Source organism: Lacerta agilis, chromosome 5 (assembly GCF_009819535.1).
Source record: "Lacerta agilis isolate rLacAgi1 chromosome 5, rLacAgi1.pri, whole genome shotgun sequence".
NCBI classification, from domain to species: domain Eukaryota; kingdom Metazoa; phylum Chordata; class Lepidosauria; order Squamata; family Lacertidae; genus Lacerta; species Lacerta agilis.
Genome location: NC_046316.1, coordinates 44,113,423 through 44,125,104, shown reverse-complemented (window position 1 = coordinate 44,125,104; position 11,682 = coordinate 44,113,423). Strand labels below are relative to the sequence as shown.

The 11,682-nt window shown below is 39.7% G+C and overlaps 1 protein-coding gene across 1 annotated transcript; it reads right to left on the bottom strand.

Moving 5' to 3' along the window:
• Positions 1-6,485: 6,485 nt before the first annotated feature.
• Positions 6,486-11,066, bottom strand: LOC117046304. Its single transcript, XM_033148098.1, has 2 exons — positions 10,839-11,066; positions 6,486-7,059 (listed from the first exon to the last, which is right to left on the bottom strand). Exons 1-2 carry the CDS (start codon positions 11,016-11,018, stop codon positions 6,541-6,543), a joined length of 699 nt encoding a protein of 232 aa, XP_033003989.1. The 5' UTR covers positions 11,019-11,066; the 3' UTR covers positions 6,486-6,540.
• Between the last annotated feature and the right edge of the window lie 616 nt (positions 11,067-11,682).

The following is an 11,682-nucleotide window of genomic DNA, read 5'->3' as shown; positions in this document are numbered from 1 at the left end:
TTTTGGTGACTTCAAGACAGAATCACTACAACACGCTCTATGTGCAGTTTGGTTAGGAAACTACAGTTAGTGCAGAATGCTGCAGCAGGGTTGAGAGAGGCATGAGATTCTGTCAGCATATAGCACCCCTGCTCAGAAATCTGCACTGCTTGCCATTTTGTTAGTGGGCTAAATTCAAGGTGTTGCTCTTAATATATAAAGCCCTGAGCAGCTTAGGACCAGTTTACTCAAAGGATCACCTTATCCCTTATATACCCACTTCAATCTGTGGAACTTGCACTTCTGCCCCATAATGTTTGCCCCACTCTTGTAAGAAATGGGTCTTTTAATGTGGCAGATCTTGACTCTGAAACTCTCTGCCCATTGACATTAGGCAGGCCCCTTCGCTGTATTCTTTTTGGCGCCTGCTAAGAACTTCCTTGTTTAGGCAAGCCTACCCAGGCATGTGAAGTTGATGTGTTTTAATCTAACTTTAGTCCACAATGTAGTTTTAACAGTTAGTTTTATTTATGTTCTGGTTTTTGAAACTTGTTTTTAACGTGGACAATTGAAAATGCATATTTTATATGCCTTGCAAACCGCTTAAAGGTGGTTTTTTTTTACTATTAAGCGATATACTGTACAACTTAATTTTTTTTAAAAAAATGAACCTAGAATTGAGGTTTAAAACAAACCCTGCTTAATTTAACATCTCAGCTTCTTATAGCCGATGTTTGAAGTAAGCTTGTTTTGAGACTGACCAGAGTTTGCTTTGAACTATGATCCCTGGTTTTTATATAGGTCAGGATTCACAGCTGACCAGTAAGACAAGAGGGTGGGTGCCTTTCTGCTCACACATGTAGTGCTAAACCATGGTTTCCTGTTTCATGCAAATGCAGCTGTTGTGAAAGATACAGAGCTACTGTGAAAAATGGCGTCTCCATGTTGAGTTCTTCCTCACACCACATGACAGCATACATTAATGGCTCCTATTTCTATGCTTCATACTTCCTTTCAACAGTAGCCAATGATGTGGTGTTGGGGCTGGGAAACACATCACCTGTTGATGTTAGATCATGGGATCTAACCAAGGGAAGGGTGAAAACTCAACTCTGTTTTTTAAGATGTCTTGTAGAATTCCTCCCAGTAGACTGACCTTGTGACAAGTAGTGAGGTGAAGAAGCATTTTAGTCTTTTGTCATGGCCACACCTGTGGTGAGAAACATATTGTACCCCAAATATGTTGATATGGCTTAAGTCATAAATGCTTCACAGAATTTACAGTGATTCAGTTGTTTAGCCCCTCTGGATATTTTACCAGGTAGAAGCTGACCAAATTAGTTTCTTTCCTTTTCCTATCCAACCAGCGTATTTTGAAACTAGTTTTGGCTACTGACTTTCTTCTCTACTAAGTTCTTGCATGATGAATAAAATGATGGTGAGTAAGGATGATGCAGTGCCCATTGCTTTTCATGTACAATGATATCATATTTGCAAGAGATCTGCTGGAAGTGGCTTGTAAAAAGTTGTTCCTACTTAGATTGACAACTCATAATTCCTGTAGCTGGTTAGCTAATACAAAAAGGCTGTGCGTATTGGATACCAATGTTGATCCAAGAGATTGAAACAGGTTGGTTTGGGGTGATGCATGAGGGAGATAGAAAAAACACCATGTGCAACAGAGGGCATTTGCAGTGAGGGCAATTGTTTCATCAATTCAAGGTGCCACTTCTCTCCCTAAAAGTACAGAGCACATCATGAGCTTTCCCTTTCCCTTTTCCATCTCTGCTTTCCACGGATTTAGCCATAGTTCCCTCGTGGATTTTCTTACCTTTCTTCATCTTGTCTTTGCAGGCCAATTTACAGTAGTTGGATGGTTTTTCCAAATAATACAGTGGTGCCTCGCAAGACAAAATTAATTCGTTCCGCGAGTCGTTTTGTATTGCGAAACGTTTCCCATAGGAATGCATTGAAATTTAATTCCCATAGGAATGCATTGAAATTTCCGTCTTGCGAAGCACGACCATAGAAAAATTCGTCTTGCGAGTCACCTAAAAAATTGCAAAACCCTTTCGTCTAGCGAGTTTTTCATTGTGCGAGGCATTCATCTTGCGAGGTACCACTGTATTAGGCAACACTGAACACAGAGTTTTGGCCTTCTGTCCCACCTTAACCAGAACAAAGATAAGGGATGAGGCAAGAACTGGGAAACCTCTAGAGCTGCCCCATATGATAGGAGTCACAGAGCCTTTTCCCATTAAGAAATTCCAGGTGTGATTAATATTTTCTTGACCTGCACTAATTTTCCATCAGCATTAACAGTTTTTGTTTTGAACAGTAATAACAAAAATTCTGGTACAGCAATAAGAATGCAACTTAGCACAGTTGCGCAGGACACATTATTGACTTTTAAAAAAGATTAAATGGAGAACCAAGACTTGCCATGTGTAACAAGAATCTTGAACTGGAACCTTTGTATTTTTTAATCTGCAAAAGTCCATGTATCTCAGATTTATTATTTGCATCTCTTTTGTAAAAGGAATCATGAGTGTGGGTGGCCCTCTCACTTGATTTTTGGGTTTTTCTCTGACATTGATTAAATCAGTTATTTTGTGATCATCCATTTGAATCTCTGCATAACGGTGAAAGCTGTTGGGTAACGAAACATGGAAATCTGTAGAGGCCAAGCTGTAATTTGGAAGGTTGCAACTTTTGTCTTTGTATTACCTGGAAAAGATGTCTAGGACTATTTCCTTTATAGAGAACCTCAGTGAATTGAAAACTGAATAAAACCTTAGAATTGAGCTTTGCATTTTAAGATTCCTGCAGAGTTAATAGAAAGACCATTCAACAAGTGGAAGGACAGTAGCTCCGTAAGTTGTTTACCTTCTTAATATCACAAACCAATAGGCATGAAGAAAACAATAAAAAAGGTATCTTTCCACCCATATTTGTTCTGATTGCTTAGGCAGATAATTCTGTGGCCTTCTCACCCAAAAATTATTACACATAGGAGCACGCTGCTGTGGGTACTGTCCTATCCCATCCCATGTGCAAGTGAAGAGTGGACCTCACCCCATCTTAGAAGCTTGAATAAGCTATTAGGGAGGAAAGTAACTACTTTATATCAGGCCAGTCTATGCGTCTAGTCCATTCTTGTCTACTTTGACCAGCCGTGACTCTCCAGAGTCTGCCTGAGAGCTTTCTCCATTACCTGCTACCAGACCCTTTTAACTGGAGATCCTGAGGATTGAATTTGGCACCTTCTGGATGCAAAGCATGTGCTACGGTCCCTTCTCTTGATTTTATGGAACAGGGAAGCTTGTTGTTGGGTTTTGTTTCCATCGCATTAAACATACTTCTCATCAAGTCTGTGAAGCATAGTGGCACATATTCCAAGGTGAATGATGTCAAAAAGGACCTCTCTTCCTCAGCAAATAGGTCCATGCTGCTAGAGAAAGCAGGAGCAATCTCTTCGCATCCCTGAGTACTTTGTGTGGAATGGCTCCCTCCAGTCTACACCTGCAGGACCACAGACCAGATGCATGGAACCTGGTGCCAAAATCAGATTGCCAGGTGTAAAAATGATGCCTAGCTGCATCACAGAAGGCCCTGAAGGCAACTGCCATATATTCAGAATCAAATGATTTTAAAAAAAACCTCCAAATATTCTATCCTTCCAAAAAATGTTGATAAAAAGGATGTGTTCATTTCTATTGATACCACACCGGCCACTCAAAGATTCAGCTTTTTGCCTGTATCAAGGGAGGCAATGGGTTTTAATTCTCTGTTGCATTTCTGAGCAACTTCAAGACTTTCATCTATGATTTAGTTCACCATAGCAGACTTAGCTAAATTGATTGACTATATTATGACTAGACGTGTCACATTTTTTAAATAAATAAAAAAATCACAACTTGCTAATTACGAATGACATCATGGGTCCGGTTTTAAAAGTATATTTAGGAGTCGGTGTTTTAAAGCACTCGTCAAACTTCAGTGTCTGTAAAAGACAGGCACTTCTTCAATAATGTTTTTCATAAGTTAAAAAATATATACATTTTATAATAAATAGAACCAAATGTTCTCATTAGAAAAAAAATAGTGTCTGTTGGTATTGTAAGATAATAATAATATGATTAATAATAATAATTCTAGAATCCAAAGGTTTTTTTTTTCATTTTGTTTTAATTTTCAGGGAGTTTCTTACTTTGTTAAATGAAAATAGTTTTCATTTTGAGGTTGTTATTGACAATAATGGCTTCTGTGTTTTCTGGCTGTTTGAATTCTCCGTACGCATCTAATAATATTGCAGTGCTGCTGTATCTAGATCAAACCACTGTTTCGTTTTCCAATTTTGTTTGGAGATTCCTTTTTTTTTTTAAAGAAAAATAAATTCCTTTATTTAAGTATATGCCAAGTATTGTTCTGTTCCACATTCATTTTACGCCCTTTTACCAGTTGCGTGCTCATAACTGAGTTGGATCCATTTCTCCATTGGGCATGTAAAATTAGGGCAGTTGAGTCAGTTCCACTGGTTCCAATAGCAGAATCAAACACATGCTTAAATTTAGGGGTATGCACTCGTTTTGGAATGAATGAGAAGTTAAAGCTAATAGAGGCCATTCAGTTCAATCTTCTTTTTTACTCACAAGAATTGCTGGATAGTTATAATACACTCTGTGTGGGGCTCCCTTTGGGTCTGCTTCAGAAGCTCTATCTGGTGCAGAATGCAATGGCCAATGGGAGCTTCTGGTCGAGAACATGTGACGCCATTGTTACAGCTGCACTGGCCACCAATCTACTACCAAGCCAGGTTCAAGATTCTTGAATTAATTTACAAAGCCCTGACCAACTTAGTTCTAGGGCACTTTGGGGTTGCCCGAACCATCATATCACAACTCAATCTCCTTATATTTTACCACGCTATCTATTCCCACCCCCACTTTTAACCAAATACAAAAATTAAAATCAACACTCAAACTATTTTAGTGTTGAATGTCAAAAACTGGGCTTTTGCCAGTAGTTATTATATTGCTTCTACCTTTGATTTTTTTTTAAAAAAAAAGCATTTGGCATGAACAATGAGTAAAGAAGTAATTTGCTAATTTAGCTATTGTTGCAATAATTCTTGGCCATTCTTTTTAACTGCGGAATATACTGTAGGGGAGCATTTTCCCATCTGGCACTCTCCAGTTCTTTTGGATGACAAGTCCTATCAGTCCCAGGAAGTTGTCATCCAAAATATCTGGAGGGAACCAAGTTGCAGAATGCTGCTGCCATATGGTAGTGTGTATCATCTACCTTATGAGTCCCCCTCTCCCCCAAGAATACTTGTAGTAGTAAGATGATGCTTGGTGTACACAGGCTTGGTTCATGCTTATGGCTTCCTGTTCACAGCACATGTTCACCTTACCCTCCTCAGCAGTGTTTTTCGTACCAGCTGCAACCTTTTGGTCTTCGGATCTATTGGCAGTGGGTAAATCTCAAGCACTAAAAACACAACATGACTGCACCAGGGTTAAATGGAGCAAGCTTAACTATGCACATGTTACGAAGTGACTACTGGTATATCTAAGCTCTAAAAGTCACATGAATATAAGGAGGACAAATCAGTGTCACAATAAATTTATTATCTAAACCAAACATACAATATATAATGTGTGTAATATCATTACCACCACCATCTCAATTCTATAGTGCTGCTAACATTCTTTTTCTGTAGTTATAAAGAAAGTTGAAAGAAATAACTACCGTATTTTGAAATTATATCTCACCATGAATTCATAGATTGAAATTGTTCTTTTATTCATTTGAATTTGGAGCAAATAACTGCCTTTCCTTTCTTTACGGTTCTCTTTTTTAAACTTGGAAACGATGAAGTTGGCTCCCTTGCTAGGATGGTGAAATGGATATCCAACAAAATTCTAACAGCTTCACATACGGAACAGCAAGGAGAACAGTTTTGTATTACAAAATCTGAATGATAAGGTCCAAAACATGAAACCTCAGAATTAAGCTTTAAAAGGTAGCACAACTTACTGTGTTGATATAGCTACAAATAACATGTTAGATAACACCCTTGAAGGCTTTTGAGTTATGGACTCTAAGCTTCAAGTCCTTATGTTACTGTCATAAAAAAGTAGAATGGGAACAAGTGGTAACTTCATATCTTTAAAATACACTCTTCACCTTGACATCTGCCAAGGGAAAACTTGATGCTTCTGTCACATAAATGCTGCACATAACAATCCTAACCCTTCTTACCTGGGAGTAAGCCCCATTGAATTCAATAGGACTTATTTTTGAGTTGACTTGGTTAGTCATGCGTAGAGCAGATCCAGTGAAAAAGAATGACTTCATTGGGCTTATGCTAAGCATGACTAAGTTTTGAGCCAACCCTGTATACCGGTATATTATTCCAGACTGCAATTTGATCATGGGAAGCTGTCTCAAGGTCCAAATAATTTATCTATCATGTAACTTAAGATATGTCACCATGCCTTTATTGAAAGGTAGTGGAAAATTGTGCATTATAATATCTGCTTGAATGATCCAAAATTATGTCCTTCGCACAAGCATTTCTAGGGGACCATTGATGCTCAAAGTCAAACTTTCTAAATAGCTCCTTCTCTGAGAGCAATCTTCAATATTCTGAGTGTCGCTGTGGTCGTTGCTGCAAATTGCTATGTATTCATTGGCTGGATCCGCTGACTCACGGGATTTTTCTGTCAACTTCATGTGGTTCACCTGTATCATGGCACTACAGGTGCTTCTCCGCCTTAGTCCCTTGCTGGTGTAGCTGGGGTTCTGGTTCTCATTAAGATAGACTTTTACCTTCCCGTTTGACGTTTTTGTTTCATAGTTTCTAAGCTTCAGAAGTCTCTCACTAAAATAATCTTGCAAAGATTGGTCACAAACACTACTTTTGGTTTTACTGTGCCCTTTAGCGAAGTGGACTGCCGAGTTACCCAGGTTTCTGGCTTGACCCTCAGAGCTTCTGTTTGGTGGGTTTTCAAATCTTGTTCTTCCCAGGTCCAGCAGTGTGAAGCAAGAGTTGGAACCTCTGGAATAATTATTCTGTTTTAGAAGAAAAGGAGGAAGTGTGAGTTAAGAAGGGCATTGTGTTGCTAATTGAACTTTATCCTTAACAAACAGGCTCCCGCCAATCCACCCTCAGCAGTCTCACCCTGGCAGGTGTCATTCCAGTCAGGCAGACCAACCTACTAACCTACATGGGACAATTTATATGATGCATGGATTACGAATGAGGCCAACAAGACTGGGGTCAGAAACAACATGCCTCTGAAAAACAGTTGTTGGCATAAAATAGTGGGAAAGGGCCATTGCGTTCATGTCCTGCTTATGCGTTTCCCACTGTGGGAGACAGGATGTTTTGGTCTGATCCAGCAGGTCTCTTCTCACTTTCTTTTGCCATTGGCTCCCCAGCTTAGATATGGGCCTTGGCAGCTGCCCAACACTGCCAATCTCTGATGCTGGCCTTGGATATTATTTGTCAGTGGGATCATAAAAACGGTCGCTTCCAACATGATTTATATGTATACTTGCCATAACTGGTGTGTGTGTGTGTCCTCATTTGTGTGCCAAACACTACAAGCAGAAGTGTTTGGGGGAATAAGCAGGGAGGGGAAGAGGGCTCGGGATTTCTTACCCCCTCCCTATTGGCAATGACATAAATAAACACAGAAAGTTTGTTATCAACACAAAGCTTATGGCTCAGTAAAATGTGAGCACATGCTTAACTCTCCCATTGAAGTAAACTGGACTTCAACATGGTCAGTTTTAGCTGAATTGTGACCAAAGAGTTGCAAAATTTCACTGAAAGACAAAGAGCATAATCCAGAGGAAAATACCCTCCCTTGAATGCCATTGAACTACTGGAATTTAAGTGCTTTGCTGCAGACTTAATCTCATTTGTTGTTTTAAAGGAATGCAGACATGCCTACTTGAAGACATCGAGATATTCCACCACCCCCTCCTCTCTCCTAGAAAAAGAAATTCTAGTTTAGCTAACAGTTGAATGTTATTGTAACTAAGGTAGCTACCTTGAGATTCAAGGACTTCTATGGTATTTATTACCATTTAATATTATGAAAGCATGTGAAGTGCATTATTTTTCTGATTCTGTATTGCCAAGGTGCTTGCTGCCTTGGAAACTAATTACACTGATACTTGAAGTTAAAAATAGCAAAACAAAGAATGTATTCTGACTCAGTAAAAAAAAAAAAATCTGGCATTGATCAGAATAGCTGATTTACATTTTGATGTGATTATATTGAATATATAAATATTGTTTTGCATATTCTCCAAACTACCAGCTGTGTACTTGCTAACTTTCTGCCAGTATTGTGGGGGGTGGGAGGGAAGGTAAAAGAGGGCTATTCTATCTCCGCTGCTGAGAAACCAGGTAGCTTTATCCCTCCCTCGAAAGTCACTCAGCAGCTGCCATTCTGCAGACTATCTGGACTGTTTTCATCCTAGATGGTTGTTATAAGGCTCCTGGACATGTTTTCTGCCCTCCTCCTTCCCCATACTTTTCCCCTTGTGTATCATGATGTATTTCATACAGTAGCCCCGCAGGCAGGAACTATGTTACTACTGACCTTGCAAAACACTCTGAGAGCTGTTTTGGCTAAAAAGCAGGATAAAAATCTTTAAATCAATGCACAAGGCAGAAAATCTATGTGTATAGCTGACAGCCAGTCTTGGCTATTTGAAGAATCTGTTTACTCATATTTGAAAATAACGTGTCTGTTGTATTCACATTTTAAATTTTTAGGTGTACACTTAAAAGAGCTCAGTTGTACAGCCAAATATCTTTATTGCTTTTCAGTAAATGTCTTTAGGATTTATGCTGCGCATGAAATAAGCTAGCAGTAACTAACCTTTCTGTCAAAATACCCTTTACAGGCCAGCTTGAACAGATATCTGTATGTATGTATTCAGGTGTTTTGCTTGTTTTAGTATAAGCAGCTTACTCCTTCAAAGACTAGAGCCAAAACTAATATTAAAAGAGCTTTTATAAATGCTCCAAAATATTCCAAGATATTTGCAGTCGCAGGCCTATTATGGTACCCCTCTATTCTTCCAGTTTCTTATATTGTGGTGCTGCATTCCACTACTGATATAAAGCATGTGGCTCTTTAGAGAGTCATCAAAATGTGTAGTGGCAGGTGAGTCACCCTAAATACTGGATAACGTAAGGATAATAACTGCGACACAGCCAGTTTTAACCTGAGATTGATTATTTCCTTCTCAAGGAGCAGTCACACAAAACAGATCATGTTTTTTTAAAAAAACCAAGGCTAGCTGGTTACACTAGTAAATGGGTTGAGACAATTTTAAGCCACCTGTGATTGATTATTTCCTTCTCAAGGAAAAAAAATCATGTAAAATAGGTAATTTTTTTTAACCACCAAGGCTAGTCAGTGACACTAGTAAATGGAGACCAAATGAGTTTGTTCCTGGTATGAGCTTTCGTGTGCATGCACACTTCTTCAGGTATCTGAAGAAGTGTGCATGCACACGAAAGCTCATACCAGGAACAAACTCAGTTGGTCTCTAAGGTGCTACTAGAAAGAATTTTCGATTTTGTTTTGACTATGGCAGACCAACACGGCTACCCACCTGTAACTGGAACTAGTAAATGGGTTGCACAACATATAAATCTTCAGAATAAAAATGAAATGAAAATAAAAAGCACACGGCATATACAGCAACAGTAAAGCCTTCATCCTTTTTCTTTTTAAATAGTATTCAATGGTGGTGATGGGAAGTATCCCAGCTTTGTTATCTATATTCACATTTAAGCAACATCTATGCAGTAATTCCTTGATTGCGGCTCTTTGAAGAAGCCACTTTAAAGTAAGGCAGAAGCAATCAAAATGTACCCCTAATCAGAATGTCTGTGAGAGTTGATTCACATTGTCCTTCGGTGTAGAGTGGAGTGAATATTTTTCTTTTCGTGGGTCTTTTTTAGTCCAGATTGTGCTAATCACGTGCATAATTCATTTGAGTGCAAATCAGATTCCGGCTTGCTGATCTCAACCCACAGCAGACATAAGTGCTGCAATGTGTGTGCCGCATTGCTCTTTGTTCATGTGGCAAACCATTCAGGCAGTGCATTCATCCCACACCTAGAAAGTGCCGCTTTGTCTCAGGACCAGAAAGTGGCACAGCAACAGTAACTAGGCTTCCCAATTACGCTTCACCATTTTATTCATGCATTCTACTAAGCCTGTGCATGATGAATGTAGGCCCTGCCACGTGAACTGGCTTCCGCTCCCTAACCTGCCCCATATCGAGTTATGCACCATGGATTATTTGTCTCAAAAGGGCTCCAGTGGGAGTTCAGTCATTACATGGTGCTTCCTCGTGAAAAGCCCCTTCCTAACTTTTTTCACGATCTTCCTCTCGATTCCAGGACAAAGAATAGCACAGCTACTCATTCTCTCCTTTACCTTTGGTTGACCAGACAATCATTAACAAACACTGCCCTAGATACATTCCCCATCAAGGACCAATAAAGTCATCTGTGATTAGTATTTATATATTGCATACCAGTTAACTAACAAAATTGTAGTCTTGGTGTTCCCAGAATGGCCACCACTATAATACAGTGTTTGATGAATTATATTTGTGAGTCTACAGCAATGTTCTCTGGGCGATGAAAAAAATGAAAACAGCTGATCAACACTTTTAATTGTATCAAAACTGATTTAATACCGAAGAAACTTTTTGCACAAACTCTTGATGATCTCCCAAATCCCCTCTTTCATGGAGTGGCAACAAGGGTGTGAAGCTTGCACATTCTTGCAGAAACAACTCTGGATACCTACCTTAACATCCTGGAAACCTGGATATTCTGGGATGCTTGGTAAGGTGCAGATGGTGAAACTATTTGACCGCCTCCGCCGCCAAGACCGACTCCTTGAAAGATGGCATTGCCCTGGGTCAGTTGGCTTTTCATTGTGGCAAAACATTGTACGGTCTTTCAGAAGGCTGGCCGCTGGGTGCATTTCCGAATCCCTTTACGCCATCTCAGCACTTTTGCAAACTTTGAAATGCCAAACGAGTTCCCCCCCTCTCTCTTGTCACCACTTTGGCCTTTCAGTCATTTAAAAACCATTTGATAGGCTGAGGCTAAGTTGCTGTGTGGGCTGTTGAGAGGCTACTGGTGTGTGTAGCTCTCTGAAGCGCCTGTGAATCTGAAATGCTGGGGCCCTTACTGCTGCGTTTATAAGACAGCAAGGCAAAGTCACCAACGCAAATGGATTTTAGGTGTGGGGGCATTTGCAGGGATTAGGAAAGCTCTGCCTTCTGGTGTTAAATTCCCCACTGCCGTCAAATTGCGCCAGACCTGATGCAAGCGCAGACGTGATAACAATTACAGAGGATCAGCGGCAGGCTATGCACGCAAGCAGAGCAACTGGTGTTCCCAGGATGACATCAATGAACATTGATCACAGCCTTTGAGATGCTTGCTCTTAGTCACGCAGCTTAGCAAAGCATTTATGAGCTTATGCTAAATGTGAGATAATGCCGGCATGTGAGCCTGTTAACCCACAGGTCAAAAGGTATACTGTATACTGTGTGTGTGTGGGGGGGTGAGTTAGTAAAAATAAAAAATAAAAACTGCAAAGAAAAGTCAAGAAGTTGGATAGGACTTTTTTTTTTTCTTTT

Coding starts and splice junctions, on each gene's coding strand:
- LOC117046304 (XM_033148098.1), bottom strand. CDS start 11,018: ATGCACCCAGCGGCCAGCCTTCTGAAAGACCGTACAATGTTTTGCCAC. Junction 7,060..10,838: donor CAGGTTTCCAGGATGTTAAG/GTAGGTATCCAG, acceptor CTTCTAAAACAG/AATAATTATTCCAGAGGTTC.